Here is a 15393-nt window from a genome sequence, read left to right as displayed (position 1 = left end):
ATATAATATTACTGCAAGGCAGGGATATATACGCTACTATTGAATGTAATTCATCTGTCAAATTTCAAATAAATCACGACTGATCTTACGCATGTATTTGATATTTTTAATTTTTTTTTTTGCTTCTAACGATCTAATATAGAAAAAGTACATGTTTGTATAACAGTACCTATAGAAAAAAAGTATGTAGCTTCTACAGTACAAAAACAAATTTTAATTAAGTATTTAAGTAAATTGTTCTCATTAATAAATTAACAAATTTATATTTTATAGCGCATTTGAGTAAATTCAAAAACGTACAAGTTATAAAAACATAACAAAAGAATGACATTTTCTCATAAAAATTATGCCTTTAACGGTATAGGTACTGTCACACACAAAAAAAAAACAAACAAAGCTTTAAACTTAAGCAATATGCATTATTTTGTTGTAAACCTACTATGTTGGCTGGCAAAAATACTAGAGATTTAACAAAAAAACAAAAAAGATGAAATTTAACCACGTGCATAGTATTACTAATTGGAACAAAAAGAAAAAAATACAATATTTGGAATGAATTTTCTTCAGATTTGAAAGTTTTTTTAAGGAATGAGTTCTATAAGAAATTAGTAATTTTAAATACTATTGTAAGTAAATTCTTTAAAAATACATGATTTTGGCTGGAATTAAAAAAAAAGGAAATATCAAGTGCAGTTTAAAATTTATTCAAAATTTATAAAAAAAAACTAAAAAACTATTTGAATTAAATGAAATTGAAGTGAACTAAATATTATGTTTGTTTACATCATAAATGTTTTTTCTTCTTATCAAAAGAAATTCATATATATTTAGATAGATAGACGGTATGTAACTTGAGTTCCATAATGCAGTCTTATGGTTATTTAAAGTGTAATCGATAATGTCAAAAGCTTTGCATAAAAAAAAAACTTTGCATATTAAATTTCGAATACAACTTTTGCATGCGACCAGTTGGCTGTTCGCAACGGTTTTAACAACAAATTAATTTCGATTTGAGTATTTCTAAAATTAAATTTCAATAGTTGAGTTTTTTTCATTAAAAAAAAATTACCAAAAAATTTGTTTTATTGACATTATTAATTACGTAACATTTTTGTGTTTTACTTTATCATTTACAATAAAATGATAAAGTTAACTGCAATATCTATTAAAATGCAAAAGAATTCAACTTTAAAGTCTCATTCTGAAATACACGGAAACGGAACACAATTTTTTAACTTAAACAACCATATGATAGTTATTACTCAAGGAAATGTGTATAATTTTGATAAATCTGAAGATTTTTAAAATTTCGCAAATTTTGAATAAAAACTGCAATTCAATTAAATAATCATTAATTTTTAAAATTTCAGCTCTTTTTTAAATTAACATCAATAAAATAAAAATGTATATCTATATATTATGTATGCGTATATATTATTTAGTATTATATTCAATCTAAATTTGAATTCCAAAATGCGAATATAACTAATATGTATGCATGCATGCATGTACTATTATAAAAAAAATATGTATGTAATTAATAAAAAAAATATATTTGTATATTTTCATGATTATATGTCTAAAAATATCTATAATGTACAAAATGATGTACATATACATACGTGTAGTATAAATTAACATTAACAAAAACAAACAAAAAAAATAAAAGAATTTAATAATTGTCAAATTATCAAAATTATAGATAATTTTAGGACAATAAAATAGAAATCCAAAAAAAAAAAAACAAAAAAAAAACCAAATAGTTTTAATAAAAATGTTTTAAACTTGTGTAGATTGGAATAAACAACTTCTGTGTTAATTTTGCGTCTAGAAATATTTTTTTTTCAAATTCAGAATTATTATTTTTTTTTTTTTGAATTTAACACAATTTTTATTAATTTAAATTATAAAAATATTTATTTTACTTAAATAATACATCAATTTTTAAAATTTAACAACATTTTTTTTTTATACAATTTCGATGTATTTATTTGAATTAAGTATTATTTTCTTACAATATACCAGTTAATTTCGAATAATAATTTTTTTTTGTTGTAAAGGATAACCAGCAAAATCGTTGTATAATTATTTATATGAACAATGGATTTTCTATGAATTTTTAAAAATGTAGAATTCAATTTTTATTTTAAAATATCTTTTTTAATTGTTTTATTTCCTTTCATTTGGTTTTGGACGTACTACTTGTAGAGTAACTTTTCCAGTAGCTGCTTTTAATAGAGAATAACATACTTCCAATGATGTGTTCTCTAATTCAGTATCATTAATTTTATTTATAATATCACCTCGCTGTAATTTAGTATCGATTTCTGGATAACCCCCGGGATACTGCAGTACAAAAAAAAAAATTAAAATTTTAAATTTAGGGGAAAAAACTTGATACACATAAATAGATATAAAAATTAAATATTACCATATCAGTTATAACGGCTCCTCTAACATTGTAAGCCAAAGAAATACCAAAATCTTTACCAGGTTTCTTAGCAACTTCAACAGTTATTGTTTCAGTTTCAATAGGACTAGCTCTATAAACTTGCATATTTACCTAAAATTAAAATTTTTACAATATTTTTACAATATTGTTACCGATTTATAAAAATAAAAAAGAAAAGTTTTACCTTCTCATAAGGTAAATTAAAATGCTGGTGAACTTTTAATGTTGAATTGTAGCCACCAGGTCTAAGTTGTTCAAAATTCAGATTAATACCGTTTATTTCTAAAATTTGATCAAATATTTCAAGTCGGTTATCTTTAGCAAACATTCCATCTGGATATATATGTGTTATAACCACTCCAGTCTAGTAAAAATTAAAAATTAAAATTAATTATAAATTTTAAATTGTTATTCGAAGAAGAAGCTAACCGTAACATAATTATTTTTTCCTCCCACAACGATAACTCCCAAAGGTTTCTTTTCGGTTTTGATTTCAATTCCAGTTTTTGTATTTGAGAAAATTTCGCATGTTAGTGGATCTTTTGGTTTTTCAGGTTCTGAAATTTTTTTTTGGTTAAATTTTAAAATGCAGAGCGTTTTTAAGCCCCTTCTAATTAAAAGAAAGATATCAAATACCTGCTTTAATCTTTTCTTTTTTTTCTTGTTCTATTTTCTTTTTTTCTTCTGCTTCCTTTTCTTTCTTAAGCTGTTCTTCGCTCTTTAAATTGGCAATAACAAAGTTAATAACACCTTTAGAACGTTTAATAATTCCAACAGCCTAAAAATAAACAAGTTTTAAAATACAATTTATAAATTAAAGTGCAGGTACAAACTGTATCGTAGCTGGTCTCAACAAGAATATCCTTGTTTATAGCAAGTATCATTTCACCAACTTTTAAACCAGCCTAAAACACAACCAATTATTAATATGTTGTAATAAAAATCAAATAACTAACTTCTTGAGCGACGGAGCCTTCTTGTAGATCAGATATGAAAATACCGTTTCCTACTTCAACATGTTTTCCTGCAATTACCATAATTCCTATGCAGACGCCGGTTTTTCGTATTTGTACTTTTCTGACATTTTTGTATGCAGTAAATAACCATTTTGTCTTGAAAAACAAAGTGTGTTTCTAAATGTTGTTTTATTGAATTAAAAAAAAAAATACCTCATCGACTGCCTCTGAGAATTTAGTAACTGGTTTGACTGACATTACACTAGAATAATTGCTTCGTCTTCAAAAATTTAAAAAAATTAGTTTTTGAAAAACAATTTTTTTGTTTTTCTTTTTTACCTTAGAACAATAAATGTAATAGTATTTCCAGGAATGGTTTTGTATACACAAGATACATTTAAATGACATCTGTCCTTTAGGACGTTACCGTTCATTTCCAAAACTTCATCACCTACTTGTAAGTCAGCCTTCTTACATGGTCCCACAGGATTAATACCAGCTATAAAGCAAGCCATTTTTTGTCGATCTTTATGACCAGCAAATGCTAAACCAATATCTTCATTATCTTGTCTTTCGAATGTAGCTTTTACAATTTTTCCGAGTTTTCCGTAACGTTTTTTAATTTTAAAATTCGTGTAACCGAATACATCTTCCTTCTCGTTACTAGCAGCTTTTTCGGTCTCACTTAAGTTTGCATTAGCTGCTGAAGCTCTGTCAATCTATTTCAAAATATATTTACAATTTAGAAATAAATTTATTGACAAAAATTTTAAATTGGTTGACCTCATATCCAGATGAACTCAACATACGACCAGTAAGATTCATATTTTCGTCTTCATCATCGTAAAATGATGGATCAAATTTATCCGATATGTTGTCTTCTTGTACTAATTAAAAATATATTAATAAAAAAAGAAAATGGAAAATTTAACAGCGAAAACAACTTACCATTAGAATCGTTGTTGTTATTGTTGTTGTTGTTGTTCATTCCATTCTGCTCTTCAGCTTTAGTTTGTGTGGGTTGTCTTTTAAGTGCACTTGGTTTATAAATTTCCTTCTACAAAGAATTTCACAATAAGTACATAAGTACTTAATAAATAAAAAATATTTCTATATGTAGTTATTTAATTGAATACACTTACAATTGAATCATTTGGTCTAATTTCAAGATTAATTACTTTTCCAGCATTTTTGATCAACTCGATGACTATTTGTTCAGTAGCATTTCGGATGTCTCTGTCATTTAATGATAGTATTTGGTCACCAACCTATTTAAACAATTATTGAACTTTTAGACCACATACATAATTAGTAAATAAATAGTAAATACAATAAAAATAATAAAGTAATTTTCCCAGTTCTCAGACTATAAATCCATTTAAATCCATTAGATTTTATGAGAGAGCTTACGTCATTAATAGAGCTACTTACGTCAAAATGCTTATATGAATCTAATTTTATAAAATGACCGTATAACTTTTTATTAAAGTCAATTATTCTACACGTGTGAACATCGAAATTACAACAATACTTGTACCCATTGATAATTCAACAATTACAGCGTATGTACTTGTAAGCTTGAGTTGTGTAGTAGGGCAGTATTATTACAATTGCCATTTCAGGGTCATACAATTTTGGAAAACTTTGTAAGTTGTATAGAAGACAACCAGATTTCCAAAAAACAAAAATTGAATTTTATCTTTTATTTTATATTCTTTTAACAATTAAAATATTTTCCCCATACATAACTTCAAAACTGGAGTAATATGATATTAATACTCAATTCAGCAATTTATAGCTTACAAGTTGAATTGCGTATTCACCTCATACATATAATATTTAGTACAATTTTGATATCTTACCTTCAATTTACCACACATATAAGCTGGACTTTGTGGCACGATGTCTTTGATAAAAATTCCACTTTGCCTGTTTTGCTAAAATAAATTATATTTAAAAGGAAGTTTCAATTATTCGCCATTTTTCATAATAAATAAAATTCGGAAACTCGTCCGAATCCTATTAATTTCTCATTTTTTGAAGATTTCATTTATTGCCGTAATAAGAACGCTAAAACTTCTTCGGTAGAGTTTAATTTATTTTATATAATCGTTATTAACAGGTTTGTGTATTATTTTAATTGTATTTAGAGTTTGAATTTAATAAAATTATTCTATATTTTTGTTATAGAAATGTAAAAATTATTTGACCCAAATATAATAACGAAATTTCGGACTTCAAATTCTACTTCATTAATATTTTCTCGAATGAAGAAACATGAAATCCAGTCTTAATGTTCACTGAAACTTTTGTTTTTCTCATTTAATTTGGAATTCTTCCGAATATAGTAAATAAATAGCATACATACATAAATTAAATTTTCTCTTAATACCGAATTAGTTGTAGAATTTAGTTCTCACATTACGGATTTTATGTATACTTACGTAAAGATCGGTAGGTACATTATTTGGATTTTTTTATTTTGTTATAGATAAGTACTTACTTCTCCTTTGACGATGCATATTCCGAATGAGCGCTTATTTTCCTTATCCAAACGAATTATTCCTTAAAATAATTATAATTAAATTTAAATATTTCATTATTTAGAATATTAAATCATATTCTTCATATAATAAGATAGTAGTATAGTAACAATTAATTTTGAATTAAATTTGAAACTTATGAGCATAACTTAGGTGATACTTTAAGTATCTTTTAAGATAAACAATTTTTTTAAGGGTGACAAAGTGAAAATGAAAATTTAACATTTTTATATTACATATATGGTTTGTAGTTCAATATTTTTTATATTCTAAAAACAGGATGAGTTTAATTGGCAAAACAATTGCCTGTTTTTAAATTTCAATTCCATATACTTATAAGTATCACCTACATACATACATATATAAATATGTACTAAAAATAAATCAAATAGGGTCTTCATAACATATTTCTGTATGTATGCTTGTAAGTTGTGACACTTGAAATACATATTTATTTGAATTTAATGAAATTTTACTATTAAATACGAAAAGATGTTATATAACAGAATTTTACACCACAATCAAAAATTTATTCTTACTTTTATTATTAGAATCGTCCATAATGCACGATTTTCCTTTTTCCTGGATAATCTTAAAGTTTAGGAATCTTCAATTCTACTTAATTGCCCCGGCAAGATTAACGATTAAATCTCTTTTAATTTTTTTTTGTAATTCAAACACAAAAAACACAGAAAACTTTTTTCCAATTTTTTAAATATTTTTAATTTTCTCCTTGATTTCTTAAGGCACTCTCTAATCACAGCAAAACAAAAATATGAAAATCAATTGAATTGAATAAGGTAAACACAATATCGATTTTTTCTACTTTTTGTGACATAATAATGGTCATGGACTTGCATCTTTTGCTATTATTGCTTTGTTTTTTATTCAATTGCCTCATGTTTTTCTACAAGTGGCTTTAGAAAGCTCAAAATTAAAAAAAATAATTAGGTTCGTGTGTATTTTCCAAGAAAGTAGGAAGATAATTCGAAATTAAAAACTTTTTTTTTGTTCAAAGTGAAATCAAAATTTTAATAAAATATCCAAATAAGCAAAAAAAGAAAAAGTTGGTAGCTAAAACCAAATTTGACTTGTTAGTTCACTGCTCTTCTGTGTAAATATTTTCCGTTTGCAGAAATTCAAGTTTTAGAAATAACGCAAACAGAATTTTTTTGTTCAACAGAAAACTACTTTTTACAAATTTTTAAGTTCAAACCACGAACTCAAAATTGCAGTAATACGATAATACAGAATACAGATACGATAATACAGTAATAAGCTCACGATTTATAATTGCTGAATAGTGTATTGATACAATATTTACTGCAATTTCGTAATCACGAAAACACTTACTTGCAAATTTATGATATTAGTTTGGCTTTGTTCAGTAAATTAATGTTAACGCTGAACAATTCAACTTGACATTAAGTGATTTCGAAATGATTTTCAGCTACATATTCAATTTTTTCTTACATTTTGTTTTAAGTAATTCAGGGAGAAATCCTGATTGTCAATATATTAAACATAAATTTATGAAAATGCTTTTTGTAATTATTTATAAATTTAATTGAAATAAAAGTCCTCTATATATTATGTATATTATGTAACATATATAACAATTTGCAACTAAGTATAACTGTTGTTAAGAGAGGAGTACTTATAAATACTTTTATTCCAGTATAACTGGCGGTAAATACATTAGTACATACAAATGTGGAAATTAAACTTCAAACTGTCAACATTTTTACTAAATTTGAGGCCGTTTGCTTATATTCTATCTACTGTCAACTTGAATAGTTGACAGTATAAAATAATTTAAGTGATTTATCTGCGTCTTGAAAATTTTAATTAAATCTAGTACTTATTGTTCACAGAAATTCCCGAATATAATTAGTTATTCATTACCTTTTACTAAACAAAAATTTAAATAAAAAGTCTGAAATCTTATTAACATCAAATATGAAATTAAAAAATTTCGTCCTGTTTCTGTACATGTAAATAACATTTCAATTGAAGCATATGTGTGTGTGTATTTTTCGTTTTGTTCTACATAAAGCGAAAGCTCGAAAAATTTTTTCTTCCTTTTTGCTAAAACTGATTTTTTTTTTACCTTTAAGCTTTTTCTTTATTTCTTATATTAATAACATATCGATTTGATATAAGAAATTATACAAGAGGTCTAAATCTATCTATTTACCCACATACATACCTACACATGTATATATTTATATTGTATGAAAATAAATATACTTTCCCTGTACTGCTACGTTTTTCCTTATTATATTTTGTATTTAACAAAACATGTTTGTATACCTACGTATACCAACATGTTTTGCTTCCAATAACGTAATAAATAAATGTTATGTATATGTACAAGAATTTGATTATAATCAAATTTTTACGTAAAAGTAAAATTTATATTTCAAAGTGAAAATTTCGATTAAAATTGATTTGTGTTAGCGTTGTTATTCAAAAGTTCGGAAATATTTTCTTTTACCTGATTTTAATTATTGAATATGATTTAGACGTGATTTGCACTGAAATCTGAATTGCAGTAATACTCTATTAATACACAATTGAACTTGTATAGCCTCTTAATTCCTTATAATATTATACTGTATCACTATAGATAATTAGTACTTATGAGCAGAATTCTGTATTAATATAGTATTACTGCAGTGCCGATGTTATTGTTGTTCTTTAGTAAATATCACATTGGATTTATCCGTTATATATTTTATATTTGAACGAAACCCGTTATCTGAAGGAAATACTTGATTCAAATTTATCTAGCGGAAGTTATTTAAGTTTTTTAAAACAACTTGTGATTTTTCTAATTCGTAAGAAAATCTAATGGAATAGTCTGACAAAGAATATATTAAGATTGTAGAAGAATCTATGTACACTATGAACGCTTTGGTGGAGTTTAATAATAAATAAAAAAAATAATTTATTTTGACGACTCTTTAATCTTTCAGCTCTTATAGTTTCTGCTTTCCTAGTTGTAAGCAATAAAAGGTTATGTGATATTTATGAGAACAATGAGTATAATGTAAAGTATTTGGCAGGAAGACGAATAGCTCATTCGATATCAGAATTTCGATAGACATCCTACGAATCTATTGTGTGTACATGCACATATACCAGTAAAGTTTATGAACAAAATTTTTTTCTTTCATTATTTTTTTTATAATATTATAAATTTGCTTTTAAATCTTATACAAAAGGATTTTGAATGTTTTTGAAAACAAAAAATAGAATTCCAACAATCGTAACGGCAATACTCTATTAAAAGTAACTCAGATTACAATTTTTTTAAAAACATGTACGAACATTACGTATAGTAACCATTTTATGTATGTAATACCGTTGTAGTAGGTACTTATATTATTTTCTAGTGAGGTGCATAACAAAAAATTTATACGTTCTTATGTAGATAGCGAAACCTTGCACATTATAAAATATAATCACTTATCGATTAATAGTTTTTTTTTCTCTTTGTTTAAAATAAAAAGCGGTAAAAGGTTCTTTCTAAGGGCTATATATGCATAATTCAAAGAACCATTACAAATCAAAAAATTTAATGTACTTAATGGTGTAAAATTCTTTTTATAAATCAATTCCGTATTTAGAGCTACTTGTAGTATTGTATGATTTTTGTATGTTGTAATTAACTTTGATAACTTTAAACAAGCTCTTCACAAATTAATAATTAATATAAAGTAGAAAAATTCATTTTTCAGAATTTAATGATGTCGTAAGCATAATTAAGTGTACAAAAATTAATTCCAATGTTCCAAAAGTTAAAATTAACTTTTTATAAATAAAAAAATTGAACAACTTCTTACGCCTTTCTTCTGTAGGATGCTGAACCATGATTGTAGTTTATTATGGGAAACTCAGGTATTCTGGAAAAAAAAATTTAATAAAAAAAAAAAACAAAAACACTTATTAAATTAAGTACTTTAACTCGCGTCTCAAATATATTTTTCACGTATTTCAAAGTTTCCTTAATAAATTTACACCGCGTACTAAAAAATAAAATTGAAAAAATTATTATATCAGTTAAAATTTGCAATGTAAAACACTAATTGAAATATTCCTGACAGTTTTATTTTTCTATAAAAGTGGAAGTAAAAATATTAAAGAAGAAGCAAAAAAAATTTAAAAGAAAAATTTTGAAGAATACTGCCACGAACAGTAAATATAAATAAAAGTTTCTTATTCGTCTGCTAGAAATTTGTATCTTTGGTATGAAGACGATGCTCACAGTTCAACAGGTTTTGAGTTACAGAGGCTTTCAGTCAATCTCGACTAATTTCTTTACTTTTCAAATTTTAAGTATAACTACAGGCCTGTGTCAGATAGGCGCATTATTTAATAGATGATTTGGAAACAACGCCCCCTTGCCATGAATATCTAAATTAGTTATAATTTGTTCAGATTTCGGAATAATGACTTTTAATTGCAAATTTTAAAAGACATTAATTTGACAAAATTATTACAAGATTTTTAGAATATTTTTGCAAATGGAACATAAAAAGTAATAATTTCCTTAATAAACGTTCGTTCTATTACAACAATTATTTTTTATAAGCTAAATAAATAAATTCAAATATTTTAACAAATAAATTGTAAAATTATCGGATTTTTAAGTTTGATCGTTATTGGTATCTATTATAACGAGGAAGTGCGCTTGTAGAACAATCGAGCATTCAATAGAACTACGAAAATAATATTACCATTTCTAATTGTATTTCTAAATCCTGGAAAATGTCTAAATTGTATGTAATATAATAAAGTATATGCAATGGTCTGTTCATGATAAAAAATTCGTCAAACAATTTCTGCTGCTTTCGAAATTAAAATGGAAAGTATTTGTATGACAAATAATTGGTAAAATGCCACGCAAACTTTAAAATTTACATAAGATGGCAGCTTTTGATATTACAAGAATTTTTTGTTTCAGAAAATTTATTTGTTATTATTTAATAAAAATTAGACAAAAGTTTTTTTGAGATTTCGTGATCACAATCAGTTGAAAATCAAAGATTTTTGATTGAATTTCCACTTGACACTTCCACAAATAGGACTAATAAAAACGAAATGGGGTTGGAAATTATTTACCATATTAAAATATAAGAAATTGGTTTACTATTGCATTTTGTATGTGCGTACACTGAGGACTGGACTATTTATTTTCTGATGTTCAATCATTTGGTATCTGCTGCTATTTCATAAAAATTTTATTGTTGTTTGTACATTCATTTTAAATTTGCTTGTCCTATATAAATTTCTATATTTACATTTATGTTCGGTATGTGTGTAGATATTGGGTTTTTATTATAATATTAAAAGAAAAGCTTTCAAATTTTTTTAAAAATTGTAAACTGCTCAAATATTTTACACAAAAGCTCCTTGCGAAAGTTGATTGAAAATAAAAAGTTTTTCTTTACGGAAAATTATTTTACTTTCTATATTCAGGTACTTATAGTTGTATGTGTAACGTTAATATTGGAATACGAAATAAGTTTACATGTATGTGTATTAAAACGAAATCAATATGAAGTTATTAAAATTAAAAGAACGACGATTTGTCCATCATTAAAATGGATTGTTTCAACATTGTTCTCAAGTTTAAATTAACCAGTAATGGTATACTATGATATTATATACGTGCCGTAACACCAACATCTTCCGGCATTCATTTTTAAAATAAAAATAACTTTATTGTTTTAATATTATTTTATTTATTAATTTAGTTAAAATAATAGTACTTAAATGGAAGTAGATGGGCTCGGGGGTGCATGGAAGAAGGATGGACTATTCGGATTAAAGCTTTCAATATCTGTGGAGCCATCAAATTTGTCTGCCACATTTTTAGTGTCTTGCTTTGTCATCATTCGCCTCCATTTCGCTCTAGCATTTTGAAACCACACCTGAAAATACAATGTTATTAAATAAGAGTATTTTCAAATTAAATTTGTAATAAGAATATAAAATATGATTAATAATGTAAAATCAATTCAAACCTGCAGAACCCTTTTTGGAAGTCCAGTTTTTTGTGATAATTGTTTAAGATCTTTTGCGTCTGGATTATGATTTATTGCAAAATAAGATTTCATAGTTCTTAATTGATGATGTTTAAATGAAGTTCTCATTCGTTTGGTCCTTGATGCACTGGATAAACTTCCTCCCTGATTAAATTCTAAATATTCTGAACCTAAATCTAAAAATAATGAAAAAATAAAATAATTACTATTAAATTAATATTTGTTTTGAAAAATGGATCGATTAGCATTTAAATAGTATCGAATAAATACCTGAATTAAGAGTATCAAAATCTTTAGGTTTTCGTTTTCTAGGTCTTCCTTTTTGTCTGGGAGGTTGTGTTAACTCTTGCAATATTTGAGGTGAATGAATATATATATCTGAGGGAGATAATTTGTCTGTACCATCTAAATATCTTGACTCATTTCCTGTCGATTCCATATGTGATATAAATGAACATGTATTTGTAAATGGATTTGAATTTGATAGATGACCACCAATAACTGGAATTATGTAATGAAGCCTAAAATTAATAAATATAATTAATAAAATTTATTTGAGTAAAATTTATTTCAAAATACAAGCATACCTACAAAAAACATCAGAATTTCTTATACCAAATTCATCACCTTTTGTTAAAGGTGAATTACAAATTGTACAGGAAAAGCAGCTCAAATGAAAAACCAAATAACGAACTCGCATAACAAGCTCTGATGAACTAATCGATGCTAAACATTTTGAACACCTTCGACTACCAAAAACTCTTCAAAAATAAATAAGATTATTTTAAAAGTTAAGAAAATATTATTTTTTAAGTTAAATATACCTATAATAATCATTTTTACAATATATATTATCATCTCTTTGAAAACACGAAGTATCTTGTTCTAAAGGTCTCCGACAAATGCAGCATTGTAAACAACTAGCATGCCAACGTTTCTCTACTGCAGATAAGTAAAAACGATCCTATTAAAAACGAAAAACATTTTCATAATAATTAAAAATTTTATTTCAATATAGATTTTAATAAAATATGTGTAACTAAGTAAGTACCTGTATAAATCGTCCACATCCAGCACAATTTTCATAATCTGATTGTTCTGAAGATGATTCTGGACTACTTGTTGTTGCACATGTTTCTATTTTTAAAAGAGATTCAGGATGCCGCTTTTCAGACTTCTTTGTAATATAATCTAAATATTCTGGATTTGTTCTACCATGTGTAAATGTTTCAGATAATGCATTTCTATATAAATTTTTAAAAATAAATAAATAATTTTATTATTAAATTACATAATTATTACAAAATTTTGTTATGAATGATAAAAAACAAATATGTATGTATAAAACTGATAATAGCCTCTCATATGTCATTATAAGGAATATAAGATTTAAAATTCTTAAATTCCTTTGAGTTTTTAATTCATTTTGAGTTTAAACATCTCCGACGGTTTTTGTTTATTCAAAAAATATTCAAAAGATAAGGTCGGTCAAATCAATTCAATGTAAAAAGACAATGTGTCAAAAGACACTTTCATTTTTGACAAATTGAGTGAAAAACGTAATGGATTTTTATCAAAATTTTTACTAATCAGATTTTGTTTCATATATAAATAAAAAAAATATATACATATATATTTTTTTTATTTATATAATAAAATTCACGAACGGTTTGCTAAAATTTATTATTAAACTTAAACTGGATTCATTGGGTCGTAGATTTTGCGATGAATTTTGTATGATATCGACATTCCTTTTTTAAACGTCAATTTTATTTTTTTTATATACTGTGCAACTTAATTATAAGTTATGACAGACAAAAACTGTTAAAAATGGTTGGCAGTTGTTTTTCTGCACAAAATTTAATTTTTTTTCATCTGATTATTGTTATGTTATTGAGTTTTGATTCTTAGAATCATTAAAAAATCTAAAGAGCGTTTGAGTTTAGAAATCGATTATTAATCGATATAAAATCGATTTCAGTGAATGACATTTCATCTTTGAAAAAACAAGTAGCGCGAGGAAGTAAGTGAAAAATTATGTTCTTTAAATTTTTAAAAAATTATATAAAATAAAGTGTAATGATATTAAATATATATGTATACATTTTATATAATACGTTCGTATAAAGTTTTCTAAAGTGTGAAATTTGAAGAGAGCCTTGCATCCTTAATTAATTGCATTAAAAGAAGCTAAATTAAAAATCAACAAGAGCAACTGGCTCCTGCAAAAGAAGCATAAAATAGACAAATTGACAAGCTTTTAAAATTAAATAAAAAGTAATATTCTGTTCTATTCTGTTCTACTATGTAACAAGTGAAAAAGGAAAGGCATTTATTTTGGAATCAATAATTTTTATATCTTAACATTATACATATGTATGTACATATAAATCAGCTTTGTGTTTTGTTTGAAAATTTATAAAAAAATTTCAATATCACGTTAAATAATTTACCGGAATTTAGGTATAGGATTTGAAATGATTCAGAAACTAGTAACATGATAACAAGTAAATATTTTATAATTTAAAAAAATCTTCAATACTTTTAAAACAAATCAATTAAATGTTAAAAAAAATCGAAAAGAATTCATTGAGGAAAAATTGCAACTTCACAAAAATCAGTTCAAAGCGAAAAAACAAGAGACACTTTTCAGGTGAAACGTTCATTCTATTTTTTTTAATTAGGAGCACATTATTTTCAACATAGCTGTATACAAAATAAGTGATTCACTTTACCAATTAGAGAACAAGATTATAAAATTATTGAAATTCTGAATGAAGATCTTAAAAAGCGATTATAATTTTTGAATTATTTTTTGTTTTTTCATTTTTTAAACCCATTGTTCTTTTTGCCACCAATGCCACTATGAAAACATCTTTTATTGAACTAACTGAATAGTTACATATAAAATTTTGGTTTCTGAAAATAAAGGTCCTAAAAAGTTTTCAACAATGAAAAAATATTTTCCGTTAAATTACCATTTTCATGCTAAAAATGGCTCCTTTTCTTTTAAAAAAGAAATAAAAATGCGTGTGTACATATGTTTATATGTTTGTGTACGATTTGATTTAGTTTTTTAAAGGTTTGTTTTGCAAAAATTTTATATAATTAAAATTTTGTTCCATATTTCCTTCCTTTTTGTTGATTTTTTTTTTTTTTGTATTTGATACAATGTCAAACAGAAGCTCCAAACAATATTTCTTTGGAATTTTTTCATTAATTAAAAAGGAAGAATTTCAAAACTTCTAGAGTTAACCTTATTGTTTTATCTGTACTAAAAATCTTATAAGAATAAAATTTTATCTTTTTTATTTTATTCTTATACGAGTATGTATGTATTTTGGTCGTGTTATATTGCAAATGATCAAAAATGTATTAATAAAGGTAGA

At 25.0% G+C, this 15393-nt stretch overlaps 2 protein-coding genes across 9 annotated transcripts in view; both read right to left on the bottom strand.

The window, feature by feature from the left end:
• Positions 1–2150: 2150 nt before the first annotated feature.
• Positions 2151–9995, bottom strand: LOC129607184 (inactivation-no-after-potential D protein). Of its 3 annotated transcripts, XM_055517966.1 has the most exons (16): positions 9916–9995; positions 9800–9859; positions 5912–5973; positions 5271–5345; positions 4551–4676; positions 4357–4465; positions 4192–4295; positions 3748–4127; positions 3622–3688; positions 3409–3564; positions 3286–3357; positions 3089–3230; positions 2882–3009; positions 2637–2816; positions 2432–2563; positions 2151–2346 (listed from the first exon to the last, which is right to left on the bottom strand). In XM_055517966.1, exons 2-16 carry the CDS (start codon positions 9825–9827, stop codon positions 2170–2172), a joined length of 1938 nt encoding a protein of 645 aa, XP_055373941.1. In that variant the 5' UTR covers positions 9828–9859; positions 9916–9995; the 3' UTR covers positions 2151–2169. The 3 variants fall into 3 exon arrangements, with proteins under 3 accessions (XP_055373941.1, XP_055373940.1, XP_055373943.1); XM_055517965.1 differs by having other exon boundaries at positions 9800–9978; XM_055517968.1 differs by lacking the exons at positions 9800–9859; positions 9916–9995 and adding an exon at positions 6491–7050.
• Positions 9996–11683: 1688 nt separating this feature from the next.
• The window catches only part of LOC129607185 (protein apterous), a 37915-nt gene continuing 34205 nt past the window's right edge, over positions 11684–15393 (bottom strand). For all 6 annotated transcript variants that reach the window (XM_055517969.1, XM_055517971.1, XM_055517972.1 and 3 more), the window contains 6 exons: positions 13056–13248; positions 12829–12968; positions 12592–12765; positions 12275–12525; positions 11984–12180; positions 11684–11890 (listed from right to left, as the gene is read on the bottom strand). In XM_055517969.1, coding sequence (XP_055373944.1) covers positions 11729–11890; positions 11984–12180; positions 12275–12525; positions 12592–12765; positions 12829–12968; positions 13056–13248 — 1117 coding nt within the window. In that variant the 3' untranslated portion in view covers positions 11684–11728. The remainder of the gene's footprint in view (positions 11891–11983; positions 12181–12274; positions 12526–12591; positions 12766–12828; positions 12969–13055; positions 13249–15393) is intronic.

This window comes from Condylostylus longicornis, unplaced genomic scaffold (assembly GCF_029603195.1).
Source record: "Condylostylus longicornis isolate FDR11 unplaced genomic scaffold, ASM2960319v2 ptg000027l, whole genome shotgun sequence".
NCBI lineage: Eukaryota > Metazoa > Arthropoda > Insecta > Diptera > Dolichopodidae > Condylostylus > Condylostylus longicornis.
Note: the sequence above shows the minus strand (reverse complement) of the source record. Positions and strands in the feature narration are given on the sequence as shown.

What these genes read in the sequence shown, in the direction of transcription:
- LOC129607184 (XM_055517966.1), bottom strand. Translation starts at nt 9,827, where the DNA reads ATGGTTCAGCATCCTACAGAAGAAAGGC. An exon ending in ATTACATTTATTGTTCTAAG is followed by an intron (nt 3,689 to 3,747) that starts GTAAAAAAGAAA and finishes AAATTTTTGAAG; the next exon opens with ACGAAGCAATTATTCTAGTG. An exon ending in GAGCCGTTATAACTGATATG is followed by an intron (nt 2,347 to 2,431) that starts GTAATATTTAAT and finishes TTTGTACTGCAG; the next exon opens with TATCCCGGGGGTTATCCAGA.